Raw genomic sequence first — 22,750 nt, 5'->3', positions numbered from 1 at the left:
GCCTCAATCCGACCGGATCCTCTCAACAGCCGCGGGGTCCCCCGGGGATCGCGCCGGGCGCCTTTTCAAACGCGCGCCGGAGGACCTCGTTTGCAAAACTAAATCCTTCATGTATTCTTGACTTCGGTTTATTTTTTTTTACACTTCAAACGGAGCGGCCCGACTCATTTCGGCCACCCTGCCAAACAGTCAGATTTCAATGGCGGGGAAAAAAAAAAAAAAAAGTCCTCTCACAACACGGGATGAAAGACCGTCATTTCCCGGCGACCGCCGAAAGCTGGTCCCGGATGCGGCCCAGTCCGTCCAGCATGGTGTCCAGACTCTCCCTGCTCAGCTCCACGGCGGCGGAATCCTCACGTCCCTCCTCCTCCGTCTGTCAATCACGCGCACGCTGACACCTCGGTGCGCGCGCGCCCGCTTTTCCACCCACCTGGAATCGGAGCAGACACGCGGGGACGCACATCCGACCGAGCGCGTCCGAGCCGCTCACCAGGTGCACCCGCCAGTCCGCCGCCTTCAGCCGGGGCAGCGAGGCTGCACGCGCGCGCGCGCGGGCTCAAAGGTCACGGCCGCCGACGCCTCGGAGAAGTTGGCCTGCCGCCCGGCGAGTCACTCACCCTGAGCGGCCGCCGCGTCCCTTTTCCACGCCTCCCTGAAAGACCGGCGCAAACGCGGGCGTGAGGACAGCCGGGCGGCACGCGGCCAAAGGGGGACGCGCACCTGTTGTCCAGCAGGATCTTGCTCAGCAGGTTCTTCAGGCCGGGATGGAAATCCTCGGGGAAAAGTCGGCCGACGCCCTCGGCCGAGCTCAAGTTGCGGAAGACCACGTGAGCCGACAGCGCGCGCAGCGAGCGGGCCAGCTGGAAGGCGCGGCGCGGCGCGGCGTGTCGTTTAAAGCCGAGCGGGCAAAACGCTCGCCCTATCGCCGGATCCCTGTAGGTGGCGGCGTCGCCCGACTCCGCACTTGAGGGTTGGGCCGTCCCGGCAAAAGGAGGCGGCCGAAAGCGAAGAGCAAAGCGGCGGCTACCTGAGCAGCTTGAGCTTCCGCGACGTCGAGCGCGGCGGCGGCGCTTTGAACCAGGCCGACGCTCGGACCTCCGTGACTCCGCGCGCACACGTCCTTCACGAAGTCTTTGCTCGGAGCCTGCAAGCACGAGTTTGGCGTTTGCAAGACCCCCGCCCAGACAGCCGCAACTTTCACATGAAAGCGTTCTCTGCCGATCAACTAGCTCGCGGGTGTCAGTGGAGTTGCATCCTGCACGAATTCCCGCTTCAAATCAAAGGGATCGCTCCAAGCTCCCGCGGGGCTCGCTAACAAGCCGGTGGTCGGAATCGGGTGCGTTGGCGAGAGAAAACCGGCCGGCCATCGACGACGAACTAGCACGTCTCGTCGCGCCCGCGTTGTAAAAGCCGCCAGCTTTTTCGTTGTATCCGCGGAAGGCTTGTGTTGAGGCCGCCTTGGATAGTTCCGTCGAGCGGCAATGCGTGCAGCCGAATAGTCGTGTTTATCGATCGAAACGAGAGCCCATTCCGTTTTCTTAAAAAAAAAATGGTCAAAGACGAGAAAAGGACAGCGTTTTCCGCCGAAGCTAGCCGCCGCCAAACAAACGCGCTGGCTTCCACGTTGATCGAGCAAACGAGAAGAAAAACCTTGAGGAGGAGCTGCAAATCGTCGAAATGTTGGCTTGACAGGTCGTCGGCCATGTTGACGCTCACGTGACCGCGCTAGCCTTTTTATTTCTTCTTCGACTCGCGGCAGCCTTGCTCGAGCGCCCCCTCAAGGTCGCCGCCTGACACAACCTGCTGGGCCGCCTCCAAAAACAATGCCCGTCCAGACGCCGTTTCCCCTGGTTTTATAATGAGTCATAAGTTGTAGAACGAGTAATATACTCGTACACTCGGCTAATGTACTTTCACTTCGACTGATATACTTGTCCTTGCGTACTAGTATTACGTATTGCATTTTTACTTGCGATATATACGCTGCGTTCAAAATAACGTTTTTCTATGGAATGGAATGCGGCGCAAGAGCGGCGAGGACGTAGGTTCAATTCCGACTCCGGGCACTCCGGGCACTCCGGGCACTCCGGGCACTCCGGGCACTCCGGGCACTCCGGGCACTCCGGGCACTCCGGGCACTCCGGGCACTCCGGGCTTCCCGCCTGGAGATTGCGCGTTCTTCCCGTGCCCGCCTAGTGAGCGAGCGAGCGAGCGCGACCCGCGCGGGGGACGAGGGCTTAAGATAACGGAGCCTTACGTAATTGATGTAATGTGCTTTGACTAATGCCACAAGTAAAGGATTTCCTTCCGACTGTTGTACTTTGGTGTGCTGTGATGTACTTGCACTAACGTGCGATACCTTCACACGCGCGGAACACTTGTTTCGACGTGCGAGCAATAGATTCGATATGTTCGAAACGACCTTCGACTCGTTTGCGTTGTATTTCCGCACGAATACGTGCGTATACGCTAACCCTTCAAATATGTAAACCGCCGACCGCATTTTGCCGGATATCAAATCTTGCTGTGAACGTATCTGAATGATAAAGGTCGTTCTTTGAAGCCCAAAGCTATTCGGGCCAGAAGAGTACGCAAAGACGGTGACGTGGAAGCGGCCTTGAGCTAGCTTCTTTTATTTGTGCAATGTATTGTATATAGGTATGTATTTTAATTCTACCTTTACCCTCCGTCGTCTCACCGTCGCCAGTTGTCGTTTACCGGTTTCTTTTTTAGTAGACCATACGTTCACATGTTATTCTTGTGTTGAATAAAGTTGAAAAAAAAAAACACGTACATACGTACGGCGCCACAATTTTCAGCGCTTGTCGTTGCGGCCTCCTACCGAAGGTGGCGCAGCATCAGCGGTTCCCCCCTCGTCCCGGATTCCCTTTGCAACTATAAGCTTCCACCGGAAGTGACGCGACCTTTTCAACCAGGCCGAGCCAACATGGTGTGTGTTTTCCCTCTACCTAACCTCAATCTCAAGTAATCCTGCCGTCAATCCGCGTCGAAGCGCCGCAGTTGAATCATCCGCGGCGCCCGAACACTCTCTTCCGCTCCGTTTCGGTTATATTAGCTGTGGGCGGTGTGAAATTTGCGGAAGGGCGCTAACGCGAGAGGCGCCGTGAATGCGCCGTGAGAGCGCCGACTCGCCTCGCCTCGGCTCGCCTCGCCTCGCCTCGCCTCGCCTCCAGCTTTTCCTTCGAACTTTGGTCCGATGCCATTTTCAAATCGCTCGCTCGCCCGCCCGCGGCTTTGTTTGGATCGCAGCGGCGACGCGCGTCCAGCGAGCTTCGAGATGAAGCTCAGCTTCCTCCGAAGACGTTCGGGCGCCACTGAAAACGGGCGATCGCCACGCGGTGGCCGCGTCGCTCCTTTTCTCACCCGAGCGTTCGCGCGCGCGCGGCTTTCAGGGGCGCGTCAGGACCAAGACGGTGAAGAAGGCGGCCCGGGTGATCATCGAGAAGTACTACACGCGGCTCGGCAACGACTTCCACACCAATAAGCGGGTGTGCGAGGAGATCGCCATCATTCCCAGCAAGAAGCTCCGCAACAAGATCGCCGGGTGAGTGGCGGGCGGGCGAGCGGGCGGGCGGGCGAGCGGGCGGGCGGGCTCCCGCGCCCCGTATCCGAAGTGGGCCCTGTATCGAAAGTGGGCCGGGCCCGCCCGTGGCCCGGCTCATCGATAGTACAGGAAGACTAAGGCGAGGGCCTTTCCCGTGTCCGCCGGACCCCCCTTCCTGCCGGACCCTGGCGCTCTCCCACACGGGCGCTCCCCGCCGTTCGCCCACGTCCCGCGCCTTTTCTCGGCCGCCGGTCGGGGCGACTTCGGGACAGGCGTCCGCTCCCGAAGGGCCCCGCCCCGAAGTTCTCGCTCGTTTAACTCGCCGTCGTCGAAGCCCGCGCGCGCATCTGTCCGCATCTGCCACAACGTCGACTCGAATAACTGCGAGAAGCTTTTTTTTTCCGGGCGGCAGCTACGTGACGCATCTGATGAAGCGCATCCAGCGAGGTCCCGTGCGAGGCATCTCCATCAAGCTGCAGGAGGAGGAGCGCGAGCGCCGCGACAACTACGTGCCCGAGGTCAGTGGAAGGGGCGGCGCCAAACGGCCTTTCCGCCGACGGGCGGCCGTCTCTCCGTCCGTCCGGCGGGATCCGAACGTCTCTCCCGCCGCGTCCCTTTGAAAGCGGCGCCCGGGAGAATCGGCGGCGCCGTGAGTTTTCTCCGGTCAACGGATAGATGGCGCCGGCGGCCGGCTCCGCCCGATATCGAGCCGAGAGGGCCGCCATCACGCGCGCCGGTTTGCCGTCCGCGAGGCATCTTTTTCAAAGCCGAGAACCGCGCGTTTCAGATGCCGGCAAAAAACGCGGCGGGATCTTTGTCCAAAATAGCTGGGCTTCGCGACGGCGGCCGCTGAATAGTCAAGCCGGGTGGACCCTTCCCTTCCCTTCCGCCGACGTCCCCGCGCTCACCGCAGAAAATAGAAAAGTCCTCGGAAGATGCGTGAAAAGGGCGCGAAGGGGCCCGGCCCGGCCCGGCCAAAAGGGCGGACTTCCCGCCCGCGGCAAACTTGCGCCTCTGCGCCCGCAGGTGTCGGCCCTGGATCAGGAGCTGATCGAAGTGGACCCCGACACCAAGGAGATGCTGAAGCTGCTGGTGAGCGCCGCCGCCGCCGGCCCCGTATCGGCCCCCTGTATCGAAAGTGGCGCGGGCGCGCCGTGGCCCCCGCCATAGATAATGCAGGAAGAGCAAAGCGGCGCCGGCCTTTCCCGTGTCTGCGGGAGCGCCCGTTCCCGCCAGACCCTGGCGCCGGCGCACACGCCCCGCCGTCGGCGCGCGGCCCGCTAACCCCCGGTCCCCGTTTGCCCCTCAGGACTTTGGCGGTCTGTCCAACCTGCAGGTGACGCAGCAAACCATCGGCATGAACTTCAAACAGCCTCGAGGAGTTTAACCCTTTGTTTTCGTTCTTCTGCTAATAAAATCTAAAGCCGTCGCGAGCGCCTTGACTCCGTCTTTGGCCGCGTTACGAAAAGGAAACGGCGTTGCGGGACGGCGGCGGACCGAGCGCCCCTCGGCCTTCTCGGGCTCCTTTCCTTTCTCGGCGAATCCGCCTCGGCTCGCGCTTCCGACGAACGGGAGAGCCGCCGAAGTTTTGCGTTTCAAACGAACCGAGAATTGACTTTTGGCGGGGGTTTTTTTCCACTTCCGCAATTTGCCGACGTTCGCACTAGGATGTCTTGAGGTTCGCAAGGGTGAAGCTCGCGTCCGCGGGCGGAGCCAAACGGCAAGCGAGCGACGCGCGCCGTGCGGACGGCGATAACCGGAAACAGCAAAAGGGGTTTCCGTGACAAACGTCATCGTTGGCACTCACGGAGCGTGTTGGCCGCGGTTGCGCACGCGCCACCCAAGAGAGAAACTAAGTGGCTTTGGCTGCATTTTGTTTATTGTGAAATATTCATGAATTTGATTTCATCTCGCCTAAAGTATCTTTTTTCGGCACGCAACAATTCAGGAACTCGCTTTTACTGCGAAGGTCTGCGGCGGACGCGCACGCGCGCGGCACGTGGAGCTTGTTCACTCGGGTGCGAGAAAGCCACGCAAGAGCAGCGAGCTCCGCGCTTTTCAAACCTCGCAACTTTTCACCGGCTCCAAACTTTTTTTTTTTTTTTTTGCTCTGGCGCACGTGACAGCGGGTGACGTCATCCGAAGCGAACCCCACTTCGCCCCGAAATATCGAGCGAGCGCGCGAGGTGAGTTGAGACTTACGAGGCGCGCGCACGTACGTCCGCGTCGATGGCGCGTCCGGCAAAGAAACTTGACGACTCGCGTCACGGGTCAGTCAAACGCTTCGGTCGAGGGTTAGTGACGGCCGCGTCGTTCCATCGAGTGGCGGAGGGACGCCCGCTGACTTTTTTTTTTTTTTTTTTTTCCTTTTGCCCTCCGAATCTCCCGGTTGCCGGTCCGACGCGGGCCCAGTCCACCTCGTCGCCCGGCTCACATGTCACCTTGCGCGAGTCGTCTTCCGCGCGGGTGCGCGCGCGCGTGAGAGGCAAGGCGCGCGATGGGATCCTTCCGCCGCTCCAGGCCTCGCTTCATGAGTTCTCCGGTTCTGTCCGACCTGAGCCGCTTCCAGGCCGGAGCCGACGCGTGCACCAGCGCCGTCTGGAACCGGTAGGCCCAGCCGCCGTCCTGCGCGCTTCCTGTTCCCGAGGGCCGGCCGCGAGCGAGACCTTTGACGGGAAGCGGCCCGCTGCGAGGCTTAATTGGCCTAATTGGCTTAGTTGGCTTTCGACGCGAAGCGTTTCCTCCGCCGAACGAAGGAGCCCCGATGCAAAAAGCGGGGTGGCCTTTTTAGTTTGGAAGCGCCCGATGTTTTGTCTTTGGCAAGAAACGATGGGCTAAGGGTAGCTCCTCCCCCTCCTGCGTCCTCAGCGTCCAATCGGCGGTGATGAAAGTCTTCCGGGGGGGAGCTCTGCAGCCCGACGAGCTCTACGCGCTAAACGAGAACGTCAGGTGAAGCGGCCGAGGCCCCCCGACCGCCGCGCTCCGGCCGAGGCCCCCCGACCGCCGCGCTCGGGCCGCCCCGCTCCGGCGTGACGCTCGCGCTGTCGCAGGTGGCTGCTGAGGAGCGAGATGGGCCCCTTCGTCACCGATTACCTGCAGGTGCGCCGGCCTGCCGGCGGCGGGACTCGCGCCGGCCCCTCGGGCGGCCCCCTGACCTCTCGGCGCCTTCAGAAGCGGCTGCTGGCCGAAGGCCTGGCGGAGCTGCTGGAGCGCATCGGGCCACCCGGCGAGGAGGAGGAGGGCGCGGCGCGGGCCGCGGAGCGGCTGGCGGCGCTGGCCGAGGCCTGGCGCCGCTTTTTCACCGAGACGCTGCCCACCCTGCAGGCCATCTTCTACCCGCTTCAGGCGGCGCGGGCCGGGGAGCCCTCGGTCCGCCGGACGGCGCTGCTGGCCTTCCGAGACTCGGTGCTGCTCGAGCTCCCGCTGGAGGGCGGCCTGCCGAGCGGCGGCGCCGCGCCCCCGGCCCTCGCGCACATGCTCCTGGTGCTGCAGGTCTGCGCGGCGGCGCTCGTCCTCGCCGGCTCGGCGCCCGCCCAAAATGTTTGTCCGGCAGGGGGGTGCGCGAGGGCGGCGCGGGAAGCGGCTGGCGTTACCGTCGTCTGGAGCGCCTGGCGGCCGCGGTGGTGTCGCCCTACCTCCCCCATGCGCTCGTCTCAGGTGCGTGGCGCCGTCTTTGCGTTGGCCCGCGCCCTCGCCGATCGGAATCGCCGTCCCCGCGATAGGAAGCGCCGTCTCGGTGCGATCGGGCGCCCGGCTCTCATCGGGAACCGTGCCCCCAAAAGCGAGCGGGCCTCTTACTGAGAAAAAAAGCCCACCCCGGAAGAGGGCCAAAGCCACGTAAGAAGCGCGGCCCCTTACCGTAAACGACCTGACCCGGTGCACGCCCCGGTGTACGCCGCGAGCCTCAAACCGGACCTGACCTGAGTTCAGGCCCGCGGCCCGCTCGTCCTTTGGGGTCCGGTGGCGTTTGAGGACCCCGGTTTTACTTAAGCGTGCGCCGTTGACAAAGATCGCTCGCGCGAAAGTCCCGTTGTCGAGGGAACCCGGCTCCTTCCCGCTTCCTTCCCGCGGCTCCGCTTCCGATCGGGAGTCCGCGGTCGATTCTTCGGGTCCGGTCGGCTCGCCGCGGCCGCGGCGACGCCTTGACCTCGTGGCCGTGTGTGCGCAGAGCCGGCGGGCGACGGCGGGTCGGCGGGCGACGGAGACGACGGCTCGCGGGCCGATCCGGGCCGCTCCCTGGCGCCCCTGGTGGAGCACGAGGGCGAGGCTTACTTGGAGAAGGCGGGCGGGGCGCGGCGCCACACGGTGGCCGCCGCGCATCCCGCCGCCGCCGCCGCCAGAGTCCGGGCCGGCCTCGAGGACGCTTAGGGCGACGGCCGGCCGCGGGATCGAGGACGGCCGGCCGGCCTCCGCGCCAAAAGATGATTTTCGTGTCCCGGCGACAAATGAGGACGGACCGACGACCGATCCCCGAACGCGTTAGCGCTCGTAGAAAATTGGACTTTCCCACCGGAACGGGTCGAGAACCCGGACCCTCGCCGGCTTCTTCTCCTGGCGCGGAACGTGGTCATCTGCGAGGAATTCCGCCAACAGTTTCAAGTCACGCGGCGGCCGATGTCGACCGCTCGTTCTTCGGGGATACCGAGCGACGGACGGCGGGCTCAAACGTTACGCCGTTCCGGCGAGGCGCCGCTCGGAGGCCGTCCCGCGGCAAGGAATTGGCCGGAGCGCGGCCTTGACCTTTCGCCTCCGAGCGTTTGTCGATAATCTCATTAGCGGAGTCGGAAGGCAGCCTGTGAGCCGATTTGTTGGTCGCCACGGTGATTTGGGGACAACCGCGACGAGCTGAGCTTCTCCGTCCCCTTTCGATTTGTCGATGACGGTGCGTCGCCGGTGCTCGGCTGCGCTTCCGAGAAAAACGAGCTAAGAAGCTATGCGAGTAAAACGGAGAAAAAAAAAAACGCGCGCGGAATAAGGTCATTTGTAAAGCGGACCGCTAGGGGGAGCCATTAACCAGTTGAAAACCCTACCGAGAAACCAAACTAGTTCGAACCCCTAGTCGGACACCTTTTTTTTCCCGTTGACGAGTATGACTTAATTCACAAGCTGCCAAAGTTTGCCGAAGCTTTTTCAGACGGGCCTCATCTCACGAGCGTCCGCCGTCCTCCTCCCCGAACAAGCCGCACCGGAAGCAGCCTCCGAACGAGAAAAAGGGGCGGGCTCCCAAACGAAACGATCGTCCTCGCTTCCAAAGTGCGGCAACAGCGCTTCCAAAGTGCGGCAACAGCGCTTCCAAAGTGCGGCAACAGCGCTTCCAAAGTGCGGCAACAGCGCTTCCGCGTGGTCACTAACGCTCATTGCAGGACGCTCCTCTTGTTTATTCACGCTTGACATTCTTTTGGTCAGATCCGACCATCAAATACGGTATCATTTCCTTCACTAGGGTTGAACCTTTTAGACGAGAAGGAAAAGTCACCGTGGCAAAAAACATCCTCGGCCCGCAGAAACGGGAGCGCTTACGCGCGAGCGACGACGCGGAGGCAAAAGTCCACCCTGGACTGGCAAACGTCCACCCTGGACTGGCAAAAGTCCACCCTGGACTGGCAAAAGTCCACCTTGGAGCGGCGCGCCGCGGCACTTTTGAACGGGACTAGCTCGACGGCTTTCGCGCGGCGCCGTCGCAAGGACGTTGGCGAGGGCAATTCGGTCCAGCTACATGGTTTTAATATGATCATTCAGAGTAGAAAAAAAAAACAACGGACAAAAAAAAAAAAAGTAAAAGTAGGAAACAAAAGAGCATCCAAAGTTTTCAAGTGATTCCTCTGTACAATATTTACATGCACGCGCACTGGAGCACAGCTACACACTGAGGGAGGGGAGGAGAGGGGAGGGGAGGGAGGGAGGGGGGGAGGAAGCCCGCCCGCCCGCCCGCCCGCCAAGCGCTGCGCGGCAAAGGGGCGAGGAGCGGGGGCGGCGCCCGGCCACGTGACTCCGGGCGGGGCCCTTCCTCACCTCCGCGGGGGCGGGTACGCGGACGGCGCCGCCGGCGTCTGCTGGCCCGCCGACGACAGACCTGCCGGCGAGAAGGCAAATCAGAAGGGGGCCGGGCCCAAAGCCCAAAAGGCGGGGCCTCACCTGAGGCGTAGGCCAGGTCGTACTGGCCGGCGAGGAGCGGGTAGGCCAGGTGGTGGTGGTGGTGGTGGTGGTGCGAGGGCGGCGGGCCGCGCTGGGCCGGCGACGAGCGCGGCCGCTCGCCCTCGCGCTCGTGCGCCGCCGCCGCCTTGTCGGGGAGGGCCGAGGGCGACTTGCTCTTGTAGTGGCTGGCGTGCTGCTGCAGGAGCTCCAGCGCTTTGGCCTCGCCGCCGCCGCCCCCCGCCGCCGCCCTGACCGTGGGGCTGGAGCGCGAGGCCTTCTCGCCGGCCTCGTCCGCCGCCTTGCCCGCGTAGGGCGAGAAGGAGTAACCGGCGGCCAGGTAGGAGCCTGGGGAAGCGCACGGCCGGCGTTAGGGGGCCGGCCTCAAAAGCGGGAGGGGAGGGGAGGGGAGGGGAGGGGGGGGCGCGCCTCACCGGGGTAATTGTGCATCATGACGGAGGGCACGCCCCTGTAGCCGGGGTGCCCGGCGGCCTCGTAGGCCTGCCCGTAGGCGTAGGCCCCGTGCACGTAGGGCACGTAGCCCTGGTGCTGGGGCGGGGGGGCGGTGAACTGCGCGTGCGGGGGCCGCGCCTCCTTTCCCGCCGCCCGCTGCTGCTCGTCCGCCGCCTCCTTGGCCTCGTCTTTGAGCGCCGCCTCCTTGGGCCGGGGACGCTCCTCCCTGGACTTCCGCTCGCGCTCGTCCTCCTGCGCTTTGGGGGCGTCCGAGTACTTGGCGGGGTACACGTAGGGCCACAGCCGGGCGTCGGGCTCCTGCCGACAAAGGCGCGTTAGGGAGGCTCGCCGCGGAGATGGCCGTCCCTGAGCCCCGACCAAAGAACCGGCGAATAACGCCGAAGTTGCCCGCGGGGAAAACGAGCGAGCGAGCGAGCGAGCGAGGTCCGCGCGCGCGCGAACTTTCGCCCCGTTGCCGCAAATCGCACGTTGCGAGTTGGCGTTTCGGCCCCGAGGGAGCGCTCGTACCTGTCTGTACCAGGCGGGGGCCTCGTCTTTGCCGCGATGAGCCGCCTCGCTCAGCTTCATCTTCAGGCCCTCGGGCGGGGGGGCGGCGCCCGGCGCCCTGGGCTCCTCGCCCTTGGCCATGATGACCGACTTGGCCTCCTCCCTGGGCTTGGACCTGGCCGGCTCGGCGAGGGCCGGCGCCGGCGTGAGGGCCGGCGCCGGCGTGAGGGCGGGCGGCCCCGCCGGGGCCCTGGCCTCCGCCTTCTTGTCGGCCGGCCGCTGGCGCTCCTCGCACTGCTGCCGGTAGGCGGGGCCGGAGGCCATCAGGTGGGCGTGGTAGGCCTGGTCGGGCGAGTACGGGTAGGGCTGGCCGTAGTACTGGTTGTAGTAGAGCGGCGGGGGCGGCGGCGGCGGCGGCGCGTAGACGCCGGCGCGCTGCTGGATGACCGACGGCTGCGGGGGCCCCGCCTCCGGCTTCCTGTCTTCCTGAGGCTCCGCCTTCACCTCCGCCTCCTCCTCCTCCTCCTTTACGGGCGGCGGGGCGGCGTAGGCGGCCGGGCGGTAGGGCTCGTAGCCGGGGTAGTAGGGCGCCTCCTTGGCCGGCGGCGCCTGAGGCGGGAACGCCGCCTTCTTGGGCTCGGGGGGCTCGGCTTTGACCTTGACCCCCTCCGCCCTGCCTTCGCCGTACTCGCCCTCGTCCGAGATGTCCGAGTAGGCGGGGCTGCCGCTTTGGGCCGGGGCGCCGTTCAGCCCCGGCGCGCCCTCCGCCCTCCCGCCGGCGCCGCCCAGGGAGGGGCTGGGCGCGCTGTCCGAGAAACTGTAGACTTTGTCGGCGGCCGCCTTGATGCTGGCCAGCCGGCTCTGCTGGGCTTCGGAGGAGCCGTTGAGCAGGGCGTCGCCCGCCTCCGCCGAGCCCTCCTCCGGCCGCCCCCCCTTGGGACTGTCGCCCTCCCGCCGCCTCTTGTCTTTCTTCTTCTTGTCTTTGGCCGGGGGGCTGGAGGCGGAGTCCGCCGCCAGCGAGGGGGCCTTGGACGCGGGCGAGGAGGCCGGAAGGCCGTAGGGGGGCGAGAGGCCGGCGGGCGGCGCGGGGCGAGCGGGCTTGGCGCCCCCGGGGGTCATTTTGTCCGTTTTGCCGCCCGCCGCCTTCTTGGCCCTCCCGTCGTCGGCGCCGTCGTCGTCGTCCGTCGGGCACTCGCCGTCGCCGGCGTCGGGCTCGCCCTCGCCCGGCTTCCTCCTGGCCGAGGGGGCGTCGGGGGCCCGGCCTTTGGGCGCGGCGGAGCGGGCCGGGGAGACGGCGGCGTCCGGCCGGAGGCCCGGCTCCTCGCCGCACTCGCTGTCGGCGTCGTGCTCGCGGGGACGCGGCGGGTGGCACTTGTCGGCGCGGTGGCGGTGGTGGGCCCGCGCCTGGTGGTACTTGAGTCCGTTGACGTGCTTGTACTTCTTGTTGCAGTTGGGGTGCGGGCAGTCGATGAGCACGGGCGAGGGACACGTGCGCTCCGCCTCCGGCGGGGGGCCGGCCCCCGCGGGGCCGCCGCGCATGCGCTTGGACGCTTTGGTGTCCTCGGAGCTGGAGGTGGGCTCCATGTCGGAGGCCGGCTTGCTCTTCCTCTTGGCCGAGGGGGGGCTGGCCTTGGCGTCCTCGGCGCCGCCCGCCTGGCCGCCGCGCCGGCCTTTGCCGTTGGCGCCCCCCCCGCGGGCCTTGCCGCTCCCTCTGCCGTCCGACGAGGCGCCGTTGTCGGGCGCGGGGGGCGCCGGCCGGGCGCACGCGCTTGCCCCGGCCGCGTCCGCCTCGCATCTCCACGTCGCTGGTAGGGGAATCGCAGAACCTGCAAGAGGCGGGCGGGCCGGCCGGCCGGCTCAGCGCGGGAGCGGGGCGGCGCCGGTGGCCGAAAACCAACCTGGGTGGCGCCCAGTCGTGCCGGGTGCAGTCCAGCAGGGTCCCCACGTACGTCTTGTTCCGCCACGTCACGTTCACCACCAGCATGCCTGCGCCGCACAAACACAGTCGCGCGCTGCACCACACGCGGGACGGCGCGCAAGTCGGGACGGGCGGGCGCCGGCGCTACCGCCTGCCGGCCCTTCCGCCTGCCGGCCCTTCCGCCTGCCGGCCCTTCCTTACGAGGGGGCATCCATAGATCTCTCTCCAAAGAGATATCGTTATTAGCGTCGCTCGGAAACCCGGGGCCCGGCTCGGGGCGGATCGCCACCGGTCGCAAAACGGGACTCGAGACCGCGAGGCCGACGGGAACGCCGCCGCGGGACGCGTTCAACTCTAGCGCCTCGGACCTTTGGGTGTAAAAGACGGCCGGCGATTTCTTAGCGTCGGCCGTCCGATCTCGGACGGGGCGGCGCCGCGCGCGATCGAAACGGATGGTTGCGGTTCACCGCTAACCGGCGCTAAATTTTGGAGGATGATCGGGGGGGCGGGCGGAAAGGTGCAAACGTGATAGCTGGCCCTCAAACAACTTGGCGGGCGAAGGTAGGTCGCGCGAGCGGCGGGAACGAGGGCACGCCAAAGACGGAGCGCGGCGAGACGTCCACCGACCGTCTTCCGTCTCCTGCCAGACGATGCCCTCCAGGTTGACGCTGGTTCCGGGCTCGCAGGGTCCCAGGCACTCGGGCTCGGTGGCCTGCGCCGCGTCGGCCGTGTTGACCGCCAGCGAGCGCGTGCGCACCATGATCTGCTCGCACGGCGACGAGATGTCGCTGTTGGCCGCCGAGCCGGGCGACTCCGCCTGAGGTGGAAGCGGGAGGAGGCGGGAGGAGGCGGGAGGAGGCGGGAGGAAGCGGGAGGAAGCGGGAGGAGGCGGGAGGAAGCGGGAGGAAGCGGGAGGCGGGTTAGGCTCCGGGGAGGGGTGTGCGCGTGCGTCTATACGCGGATTTTTTTCTTTCTCTCCGCCCCGGTCAAGGCGAGCAGACATCATACCTTGTCCCCGCACGGCACCTTGACGAGGCGGCGTCCGCCGTCCGTCTCCCGGTCGCCCTCGGTGGCCGGGGCCGCCGAGTCCAGGGCCGGTTGAGCCACGTGGCCCGGGAGCTCATCGGGGGCCTCGGAGCCGCGCCGGGCCTCAAAGGGGCCGCCTCGGGGGCGGGGGGCCCCGGGCTCCTTGTCCGCCTCCGTTTTGTCTTTCTTAGCCTTCGCCGGCACGCCGTCCTTGTCCTTCTTGACGGGCGCGGGGAGGCGGGAGATTTTGCCGGACTTGTCGACCGCCTTGGCCGGGCCGAGGTTGTGGGCCGCCGGCGCGGGCTCCCCGGGGGCCCGGGCCGTAAGCTCCTTCTTGACGGCGTCGAGCGGCGGCGGCGGCGCGCCCGCCTTGATGCCGTCTTTGGAGTTCTTTGCGCGCTTGGATTTGGATTTGCCTTCTTTGGCCTGCCCGCCCGCCACGGGACCGACGAATTTGATGTTGTCGGGCAGCGCGGCCGCGGCGCCGGGCGGGCCGGCCGCCGGGCCGCACTCCTTGCTGCCCGACATCTCCAGTTTGTCCTTCTCCAGGTCGGCGTCCAGGTCAATGATCAGATTGCCCACGCCGATGTCCCACTCATCGCCGCTGTCGTAGGCGTCCACCGCGTTGGGGTCCGCACCTTTGCCGCCTGCAGGGCCGCCGCCGAGGGACATCTTAGACGGGGCGTCCCCAAGCGCCGCGCGGGGGTGGAGGGGGGCTCCTTCCTCCTCCTCCTCGGCCGGCCGCGGGCCTCCCGCTCAGGGCCGGACCCGCTGCCGCTGCCGCTGCCGCTGCCGCTGCCGCCGCCGCCCCGCTCCCCGCATGGCCTCCTCCTGCGAGACACGGCGCCTTTGAACGCGCGCGGGCCGCGTGACGCCATTTCCCAGCCGCCTTCCGAATGAATGGAAAAGCTCTGCCGGCCTTTCTCCGACTGGCCGAGGTTTTATGCGCAGACAGGAGACAGGCGGCGGACCACGAAGACCGCTTCGGGCCAATGCCTCCGATATTCACGTTTGGCGAACATTAAAGAGCGCTTACTGAGCGAGTCCGTCGAAAATGCGCCGTTCCCGGGCAACGACGACGAAAACGACGTTTGCTTCATTCGCGCAGCGGGTACTGACTGGAGCCTTCGCTTTCTGTCTTTACGTCGCGCGCGTGTTAACAACGTGCGACGGACGTGTCGTACACCGAGGGTGAAGCTCGAGCGCCTTGAGCAAGTTTCCAGAGGAAGACGCCCGTTGACGCGGGCCGAATGGCGACGAACGTTCGATGCTTTCGGCTCGCGGGTCGAGTACGCCCAAAATCCGCGACATGTCAAATAACCCGCCGCGAGCGGGCTGCCGACTAGCTCCCAAGCTAAGAGGCTAACGGTTAGCGCGCTAGCCGCGCCGTCGGCCTCGCCGTGGCTCGAGTCGGCCGAGAAATGCCTCGAGAGCCGGCAAACGCGGAACACGGGCCCGGGCGGGATGCGCTCGCCAGAGCGTCCGGAGCTGAGCTTGCTCGCCGCGCCGAGGCCGTGACGAGGGCCGGGGCGGCCGAGCCGGGCCGGGCCGGGCGGGCCGGGCCGGGCCGGGCCGAGTCGGGCCTCGCCTCCACTCAAGGCGTCGCGGCCTCGGTCGAGCCGCGCCGCGCCGCGCCGCATCGACGAGCGTCGCTCGAAGCTCCCGAAGCGGCGTCAAAGGGCCGCGGGCGGCCCGAGGGCGAGCCTCCCTTCTCGCGCCTCGCCGAACGTCATTGTGCGCTAGCGACAAGCCGTCCGAACTTCACAACAAGCTCATACCGTCTCGCGATCAGAGCCGGGCTCGCCGAACCAGTGCGCGTTCTCCACCGGAGACAACCGAGAAAATAAACAAAACAAAAGCGCTCATCCCGGACCCGAAGCACAGCGGCGCCTCGGTGTTTTGTTCGGCTGGCACGCGGACGGATCGATCGAAGGCGGCGCAAAATAAAGCAGAGCGAGCCCAAGTCGGCGCATCGGGTCAGACGAGGACTCGTCCGACGATGGAAGCACGCGAGCGGAGCACAGCGGCAGCGCTTAGCTGCCCGGCGTCCGCAGACAAAGACGGCGGCGGCGGCGGCGGCGGCGCGACCGGCCCGCCAGCGAGCATCCGCCGCCCGCGTCCACTCACCCCGCTCACAATCCCGACGCGGCCCGCTTCAAGTGCACTCCATAAGCGGCGGAGCGGCCGGGCCGGGCCGGGCCGGGCCGGGCCCAAGAGAGGCGAACGTGCTCCGGGTCGCCGATCCTCAGCGGAGCGCAGCCGTCGCGCGTCGTCGGGGCCTGTCCGCGGCCCGCCTCATCCCGCAGCCAGTGAGCCGAGACGGGGGCCCGGCGAGTGAGCCCTAGGCGGCTCGGACGCTCCCTCCCGCGGCGCGAACACTGGCCGGCCCTGGAAAAGGAGCACAAGAGAGCGAGCGCGCCGCGGCACCACACCGGACTGGAACGGCGCAAAGCCGGCAAAACCCGGAAGGCCGGCCGGAACGGACTCTCGTCAGCCGCGCGGCGCCGGATCGGCCGCCCGCCGGAACGGATTCCGGCGCCGGCCGCAGCGCTCGCGTCCGTGCCTTTCCTTTCCTTTGCGACGGCGGCGTCGAACCCGAATCGTACCCCTAGTTTCCGTTATAGCCGCCAAGTCTTTGAAAGTCACATACTTACCTGGCTTTGCCGGAGGCCTGGGAAAAGAGGGATTGCTGAGAAAAACAAAAAAATCGCCCATCCATCCGCGCGGTCTCCCAACTTTTTGGGGAAATGACGAAATCACCGAATGCCAAACGAAAACGAGTAAATAACCGTCCGCGGGGCAAAGCAGTTAAAGGTACGCTGGTTCTTTTTTTTTTTTACGCCGCGTGCAGGGGAAAGCAAAGAACGCCAGGGGGCGGCAGTCGCGCAACAAAACAACTCGGCCGACCTACTCAATCGCTTCGCGTATTGAGTCGAGTAGCGCGCCGGGCCGCGCGGCCGCGCTGTCTCAAACAAGAGTCCCGAGGAGGGTTTCGAGGATGGCAGGCCGAGCGGGAAACGCGTCTTTCCGGTCCAGCCGCATCAAATGGTTGCCTTTGTCGTTTTCGGCGGTTGTGTCGGGCGGGCCGCCGTCGATGAGGCCAGCACGTGGCAGAGAAAGCAAGAAGCCAAGAAAAAGAGAGAAAGCAAGCAGGAGAGAAAGAAGCGAGAAAGAAAGAGAGCGAGAAAGAAAGCAAGAAAGAAAGGCAAGGGGGCGGGGCCCGCCGGACTTCTCGAGGCTCTCCCATGGATTCTTTGGCCTCCTCCTTCGCGGCCCTCATCTGCACCTGCGGCCTCCTGCCGGGCGACGACACGCGCGCCACTCGCGCGCGCGCACGCGGCGCGGCACGGGCGGTCCTCAACCCTCTTGAGCAAGGTGTCGCCGCTGCGGATTTCCCCCGTTTCTCGCGCCGCGCGCACCGGGCTCGCTCCCGCTTTTCCATCTGCTCGCTCTCGTCGGCGCCAGAGCAAGAACTCGAGTCTCGTTTTTGTTCAAAGGCAGCTTTTATTGATTTCCAATTGCGGGGGGAGTGCGCGACGCCAATCCAAGCGCTTTAGCCGCACCCGCCCGTATACACCTGAAAGCTTCTACTGTCAAATCCCGCCGATGGGCGAAGGGGGGTCGCGGGTCACGTGACTGCTGCTGTCCCCGAGCGACTTCAAGGGACGATCCAGGCGGCCTCCGCACGTAGGCTATTTGGCCCGCCGTGGTTTTTTTTTCTTTCGCAACAATTGAAAGCTTCTGCTTCCGGCGGCAAAATAACGTCGGGGCTTTCCTTTCCTTTCCTTCTTCAAGTGCGGTTTGGAGCCCTTTCCCTCCCGAACGAACGAGTTGGATTCTGTCAAAAGTGTGTGCTTAAGGGGCAGCAGTTTGTTTGAAATATGACGCCGTCAAGCGATGTTGCATGGGGGGAGGCGGCCCACATTGTTAGCGCGGAATTTGACAGTACGGCTCGTTGGCGACGGCGACCCCCTCCGAGCTCTCTAGCCGAGCAGTACGTCGCGCAGGCGTCCGACGACGGGGTAGTCGTCTTGAGCGCAGAAGTTTCCGTTGAAGTCGTCCAGCTCCAAAGAGTTGGCGAAGGCTCCCCCGAAGGCGTTGCGCACGATGTAGTCGGCCTGGACGGGGAATTCCCGATCAGAAGGGATCCCGACGGCCCCGGCGGGGGCGCGGGAGCCCCTTTGCCCACCTTGGCGTCGAGCGTGGCGTTGCTGTCCACGTGCGTGCCTTGCGGGTCCAGGCCGGCGCACACCTAAAAATCAAAGGCCGGCTTTGGGTGAGGCGCGCGCGGCGGCGGCCCCGCCGGCTGGCCGGCGCCGCGCGCCGGCCACCTGGTATTTGGCCCAGATGCTGGACTGGGCCACGTGGAAGCCGTAGGCGGCGATGCCCATGTTGAGCTTTTCTTTGGGCGCTCCCACGCTGAACCACAGCTGCATGGCGTTTTGCTGAAAGACACAAGGAGCGGCGGTCGTCGGGCGCGCAACTCCCGGGCTCGCCAGCGTCTTTGTTTGCTCGCCAGCGTCTTTGTTTGCTCGCCGGCGTCTTTGTTTGCTCGCCGGCGTCTTTGTTTGCTCGCCGGCTCACCGCTTGGGGGAAGGGCGCCGGGTCCTCCGAGGGAGGTTCTCGGTCCAGGTCGAAGGTCAACACGTTGAAAAAGTCCACGTAACTGCGGGCGAAAGGCGCGGCGCTTTTTGCCCGTCCTCGGGCGCAGGCGGCCCGCCGTCTTTACCTGGCCAGCTGAGGCATCTCGTAGCTTTGCTGGATGTCGCTTTCCGTCGGCCGCACGCTGGCGCTCAGCAGTTGCTGCTCGCCCAGAGCGTCCTTCAATTCCTGCGGGGCGCCGGCCGGACAAATGGGATCCCTGTTTGGGGGGGGCCGGGAGGTCGAAGGAGCGCACCTGCATGAGGAGCGTGAATCCGTGCTTGTCCGCCGGCTGATGGACGCCGGCCTGATACGCCCACGCCACGTTGACGCCGTCAAAGTCGTGAGGCTCCAGGACGTCCAGCAGCGATTGGATGAAAAGGGCCCGCCCCGCCGCTCCCAGTCTGCCAAGGGGGAAAAGCAAGCACGCGCTCTGGAAGGCCGGCCTCCGGGAGGCCTCGGGCCGGGACCGGGCGGGGCCCCGAGCCGCCGGAGGCCCCCAACCCGCTCGCTATTGTATAACGGCTGCGCCGGTGTCGGGGCTTTGGGGGACGGACGGAAAGAAACGGGCCGAGCGGTGACGCGTCTCCCGCGTACCGCGCGCGAAGGCGCCGGCGTGCCGCGACTTTCCGGGACTTACATCTCCCTGGGAGTGTCGGTCAGGTCCACTTCCAGAAGGGTTTTCAGCTGCGGGTTGCTGTCGGAGCAAAGTTCCCGTCGGAGGTGTCGGCGCGGCAGGCGGGAGGCGGGAGGCGGGAGGCGGGAGGCGGGAGGCGGGAGGCGCGCGCAAAGTCCGACCTGTTCTTGTGCGCGTTGAAGACTTCGAAGTTGTCGTTTTGACTTTGGCTCGGGGGGGGGATTTGCAGGTCCGGGTCGGGCTCGACGGCGGCGTAGATGAGGTGGGTGCACAGCTCGGCGTCGATGTCGGACGCGACGTCAAAGGGGTTGGAGGGGGGCGGCGAGACGGGAGCCATCTCATGATAGAGGCACACCAGTCTGATGGCCTCCGCGCCATCTGAAAGAGCAGACGGGGAGCGCTGCGGCGCCGGCTGACGACCGTCTCCGCAAAGGGGCGGCGGGCGACGACGTACCGGTTTCCGAAGCGGGAGTCGCCCGGGGCGCCGCGGCCGCCAGGAGGCCTTGGGGGGAAGCGGGAGGCGGCGTCAAAGGCCGGGCGAGGGAGCGGGCGGGCGGCCGAGCGGGCGGCCGAGCGGGCGGGCGAGCGGGCGGCCGAGCGGGCGGCCGAGCGGGCGGCCGAGCGGGCGGCCGAGCGGACGGCCTGGCTGCGCCTTACCTGCCACCAGAAGCACCTTGTGCATGACGTCGCCGCAAAACAAACGGGCCGGACGGGCTGGGACCACTTTTGGAGGCAAAGGATCCCGAAGACTGAAACGGCGAGGAAACGAGGGAGGAGCGAAAAGGAAAGCCGGGTCAGGTCTTTTCAAAGGCGCGCGGCCCCGGAAGACGGGCGGCCCCGGAAGACGGGCGGCCCCGGAAGACGGGCGGCCCCGGAAGACGGGCGGCCGCGGAAGACGGGCGGCCGCGGAAGACGGGCGGCCCCGGAAGACGGGCGGCGGACTCACCGGCTGCTCTCGAGCGAGTGACGCTTGCCTTGCTCCGGAGACGCCGGCCTATTTAAGCTGGGGCGAGCGGGGCGCCGGCCAAGCCAGAGGAATTCAAATTGCTTGATTACGCCAATTAGCCGGGGAGTCGCTCGCCCCGTTCCGCGCCTGAAAGAAAATGACCTTGACCTTTGCCGTGTCAAAGACAAACAACAACCCGTCGGCGCCGCTTTGCGCTTTCTTCCAAAGGGAATAGGGAGGCCGAAAATTGGCGAGCCGCCCTCCCGGGCTCCCGTCCTTTTCCGCCGCCATACGTGCCGTCGCGTAGACGCGCTTCCCGCGCCCGGGCGAGGCACCGGACCCCCGGGCGAGGCACCGGACCCCCGGGCGAGGCACCGGACCCCCGGGCGCTCCCGATGCCGTCGCTAAATGACCAGTCGGCGTAAAGCGCTTTGAGTACCCGGTTGAAAAGGGCTCGAGAAGTCAAAGTCCGTTTCGCACTTTGCGACTTTGTCGGTAGGCGAGATGCGGACTCCGGAGGCGGGGAAGCGGCGAGGCAGAGTGTTTGCTAAAGCTCGGCGCAAAGCCAACAGGAGCCAAAAGCTTTCAAAGGGACAAAATCGAAATGCCCACACTAAAAGATCGGGCCGACGGCGACGCCGACAATGACCCCAAAACCGACTGAGAGAAAACCAGGCGCTCAATGCTCTCCACGCTAACAAGGGACAGGCGGACGCAACGGCAGCGACGGGAAACGGGAAAAGTCACCAAGGGGGAAAAAAAGCCGAGGGCCGGACAATTTTGACCGCGGCGATTGAGCGGAAATTTCGTCAAGCGCGGCCTTTGTCTAAACGCCAGCCCTTTGGAGGTGCGGATATGGCGGGCGGCCGAGTCGCGGGCGCCCCGCCTCGGTCATTACGTGGTTAGAGAGGGCGCGCCCGCGCGAGGAACTCCCGTCTCCCGGACGGCATTGTCTCCGGCTGACTTTCGCACGCTCGCCGTGGAGTCTTTTGTCCGGCTTCGTAGCGGCGTCCGCCTGGCGGCCTTCGCCCGAGCCGCGCCGGGCTCGACTTTGTAGAAGGGGCCGCACGGTACGGAAGCGCGCCCGTGTGGCTTTTATTTGGAATGTCCGTTCACTAACGCGCAGAAGGCTGAGGTTTGGCACGTCTCTTTTCTTGTCCCCTCATGAGTTTCAACAGGGATCGGTCCGTCGCGCCGAGCGCCCGCCCGCCCTCGCCAAAAGAGGCGGGAAAGGGGCCTTTTCCGGACCTTCGAACGCAATTCCGGCGCTGTCATCAACGCGCGTCGCGTCTATCCAATCAGTCCCCGAACGGGTGACCGTCGTGGCGCCCGCGGGGGAAGGCCGCGTTCCGGCCACTTTTCAGCGCGCGGCCATCTCGTCTCGTCGTCCCCTCTCATCCGGCCGAGCGAGGAAGAAAATCATGGGGCCAAAGTTGACTTTTGGTCTCGCGGCCCCTTCGAATCGCTTTGAAAGCGTCGCGGATGAGAATCCCGCTTCTAAACGCCAATCGCGCTCCCGCCGAAGCCCGTTCGAGACGAAGGGTTCTTATTGAAACGCCGGCGTCGGAAATATCCAAGGTTCGCCGTCTCGGCGTCCGCCGCTTGGGAAAGGGCCGCGCCTTTTTTCGTTTGTTTTTTTCCCGGGCGGGTTTAGCGTTTGGCTAGAGCGCGTCTCCGGGCGTCGCGGCCTAAAAGACGCCCTGAGAATGGGTTGGCCGCCTTGTGTGAAAAGGAGCCGGAAGAAACCGCCGACGAGTTTTTGGCACGGAGGTGAAAGCGGCCCATTAGATTTAATAGCCGGGCGTGGGTCATTCGAAAAGGGCAAAGCGGCACGCGCCCGCCCTTCGCCCGCCGAGCCGAGGCGCTCCCCGAGCCGCGGCGGCGGCGCCTTTTTCAGTTTTTCATTTCCGCTTTGGGGCCGGGATCATCCAAACCGTTTTGCCCGCTGCAAAACTCGCACTTGTCTCTGGCCAAAACGCGGGACGGAAAAGGAGACTTTTCATCTCGAAGCGTCAACGAAGAAAGCCCAGGCTCCGGCAAAATCCCGTTCAAACCCTCGGACCCTCGGCCAAAATAGAGGCGGGTAAAATGGGCCAAAAAAAATATCGTGAGCGCGGGAGCGGCCGACCAGAAGGCTTTACGCGCCGAGGCCCCGACTTTCCCCGTCGCCGTTGTGCCAAAACGAGGCCATTTTAGACAAAGGGTTAGGGCGTCAGTGCTAGGAACAAGGTTTTCTTGATACCATGAATAACACCAGCTAAGTGTTGCCCGGCGGCTATACAGAACTTGACCAAGCTCTTTGAATCCCCGCGGCGGGCCAAAATCTGGCCCGTATCCGTCAAGGAGCTACGGCTCGAGTACGTCGCGCTTTCAGCCGGAGAACCCGGCGCGGCCTTCGGCGCCCTCCGGAAGGATCGGGACCGAAACGCCGCTGCGCGTCATCGGTAGCTAAACGACCGGTTAGCGTCGCGCGCCCGAGGCAGATAAGCGCTAGAGAAGTCGAGGTCCACGTACCGTTTCGAGCGCGCGCGCCGGGGGGGGGGAGAATGGCCCCGGAAAATGTTTTTCTTACGAATCCCCGCCGCGCTCGATGGCAGACGGCGCTGGAGCTGACCAAGGGGCGGCCGCCCGCCGCCATCTGGTGCGCGTACGCAGCCGGGCTTCCTCTCCAGGAGGGGGCGGATTCGAGGACGGGAGCCCGCGGCCGACGGGAAGCCCTGACGGCGGCGCCCCCGCCGCGCCCGCCGGCGCTTTCAAAGTCGGCTCGGCTAAACCGACTTTCCGCCGAGTCGGCCGCTCGCTTGGAAGCGGGAAAAAAGGCAGCTTTTCTTTTCCCGCCGCGCTTTTATTAGCCGCGAGGTCGAGCGGTTCTTGTGCGGACTTTCTTTGAAAGGTGGCAAAGCGCATTTGGGGACGTCCTGCCCG

General features: G+C 65.6%; 5 protein-coding genes and 2 non-coding genes across 15 annotated transcripts; 4 read left to right on the top strand and 3 right to left on the bottom strand.

The window, feature by feature from the left end:
- Nucleotides 1-112: 112 nt before the first annotated feature.
- Nucleotides 113-1,846, bottom strand: commd9 (COMM domain containing 9). Of its 2 annotated transcripts, none has more exons than XM_088418300.1 (6): nt 1,651-1,846; nt 1,028-1,144; nt 721-860; nt 618-652; nt 427-534; nt 113-373 (listed from the first exon to the last, which is right to left on the bottom strand). In XM_088418300.1, exons 1-6 carry the CDS (start codon nt 1,702-1,704, stop codon nt 354-356), a joined length of 474 nt encoding a protein of 157 aa, XP_088274426.1. In that variant the 5' UTR covers nt 1,705-1,846; the 3' UTR covers nt 113-353. The 2 variants fall into 2 exon arrangements, with proteins under 2 accessions (XP_088274426.1, XP_088274425.1); XM_088418299.1 differs by having other exon boundaries at nt 431-534; nt 1,651-1,837.
- A 146-nt stretch (nt 1,847-1,992) lies between these two features.
- LOC148423053 (small ribosomal subunit protein eS17) lies at nt 1,993-4,993 on the top strand. 2 transcript variants are annotated; one of them, XM_088418298.1, is made up of 6 exons: nt 1,993-2,041; nt 2,820-2,950; nt 3,414-3,565; nt 3,978-4,083; nt 4,592-4,657; nt 4,875-4,993. In XM_088418298.1, exons 1-6 carry the CDS (start codon nt 2,008-2,010, stop codon nt 4,950-4,952), a joined length of 567 nt encoding a protein of 188 aa, XP_088274424.1. In that variant the 5' UTR covers nt 1,993-2,007; the 3' UTR covers nt 4,953-4,993. The 2 variants fall into 2 exon arrangements, with proteins under 2 accessions (XP_088274424.1, XP_088274423.1); XM_088418297.1 differs by having other exon boundaries at nt 3,957-4,083.
- Nucleotides 3,640-3,766, top strand: LOC148423055 (small nucleolar RNA SNORA71). The gene has a single exon (XR_015866019.1). It is a non-coding gene; the product is annotated as a small nucleolar RNA SNORA71 (small nucleolar RNA).
- LOC148423054 (small nucleolar RNA SNORA71) lies at nt 4,691-4,820 on the top strand. The gene has a single exon (XR_015866020.1). It is a non-coding gene; the product is annotated as a small nucleolar RNA SNORA71 (small nucleolar RNA).
- A 144-nt stretch (nt 4,994-5,137) lies between the features above and the next one.
- Nucleotides 5,138-9,381, top strand: LOC148423052 (proline-rich protein 5-like). 5 transcript variants are annotated; one of them, XM_088418253.1, is made up of 6 exons: nt 5,138-5,751; nt 5,978-6,172; nt 6,434-6,514; nt 6,616-6,664; nt 6,737-7,222; nt 7,734-8,199. In XM_088418253.1, the coding sequence occupies exons 2-6, from the start codon at nt 6,063-6,065 to the stop codon at nt 8,046-8,048; spliced, it is 1,041 nt and encodes a 346-aa protein (XP_088274379.1). In that variant the 5' UTR covers nt 5,138-5,751; nt 5,978-6,062; the 3' UTR covers nt 8,049-8,199. The 5 variants fall into 5 exon arrangements, with proteins under 5 accessions (XP_088274379.1, XP_088274375.1, XP_088274377.1 ...); XM_088418249.1 differs by having other exon boundaries at nt 5,138-6,172; nt 6,616-7,058; nt 7,121-7,222; nt 7,734-9,381; XM_088418251.1 differs by having other exon boundaries at nt 6,616-7,222.
- On the bottom strand, nt 9,372-14,614 carry LOC148423051 (zinc finger protein 609-like). Its single transcript, XM_088418228.1, is given in 8 exon segments — nt 9,372-9,638; nt 9,701-10,045; nt 10,132-10,468; nt 10,679-12,404; nt 12,406-12,483; nt 12,556-12,643; nt 13,203-13,392; nt 13,584-14,614. Coding segments are annotated over 8 exon segments (3,519 nt in total). The 5' UTR covers nt 14,274-14,614; the 3' UTR covers nt 9,372-9,573.
- Nucleotides 14,615-17,091: 2,477 nt separating this feature from the next.
- On the bottom strand, nt 17,092-22,732 carry LOC148423050 (chitinase-3-like protein 1). Of its 3 annotated transcripts, XM_088418248.1 has the most exons (12): nt 22,398-22,732; nt 19,826-19,972; nt 19,537-19,628; nt 19,334-19,381; nt 19,041-19,257; nt 18,883-18,939; nt 18,499-18,646; nt 18,331-18,431; nt 18,186-18,267; nt 17,933-18,046; nt 17,791-17,853; nt 17,092-17,719 (listed from the first exon to the last, which is right to left on the bottom strand). In XM_088418248.1, exons 1-12 carry the CDS (start codon nt 22,730-22,732, stop codon nt 17,585-17,587), a joined length of 1,539 nt encoding a protein of 512 aa, XP_088274374.1. In that variant the 3' UTR covers nt 17,092-17,584. The 3 variants fall into 3 exon arrangements, with proteins under 3 accessions (XP_088274374.1, XP_088274373.1, XP_088274372.1); XM_088418247.1 differs by having other exon boundaries at nt 18,331-18,646; XM_088418246.1 differs by having other exon boundaries at nt 18,186-18,646.
- Between the last annotated feature and the right edge of the window lie 18 nt (nt 22,733-22,750).

Source organism: Hippichthys cyanospilos, chromosome 6 (genome assembly GCF_059441005.1).
Source record: "Hippichthys cyanospilos isolate Australia breed blue-spotted pipefish chromosome 6, RoL_Hcya_1.0, whole genome shotgun sequence".
Classification (NCBI taxonomy): domain Eukaryota; kingdom Metazoa; phylum Chordata; class Actinopteri; order Syngnathiformes; family Syngnathidae; genus Hippichthys; species Hippichthys cyanospilos.
This window is presented reverse-complemented; position numbering and strand designations above follow the sequence as displayed.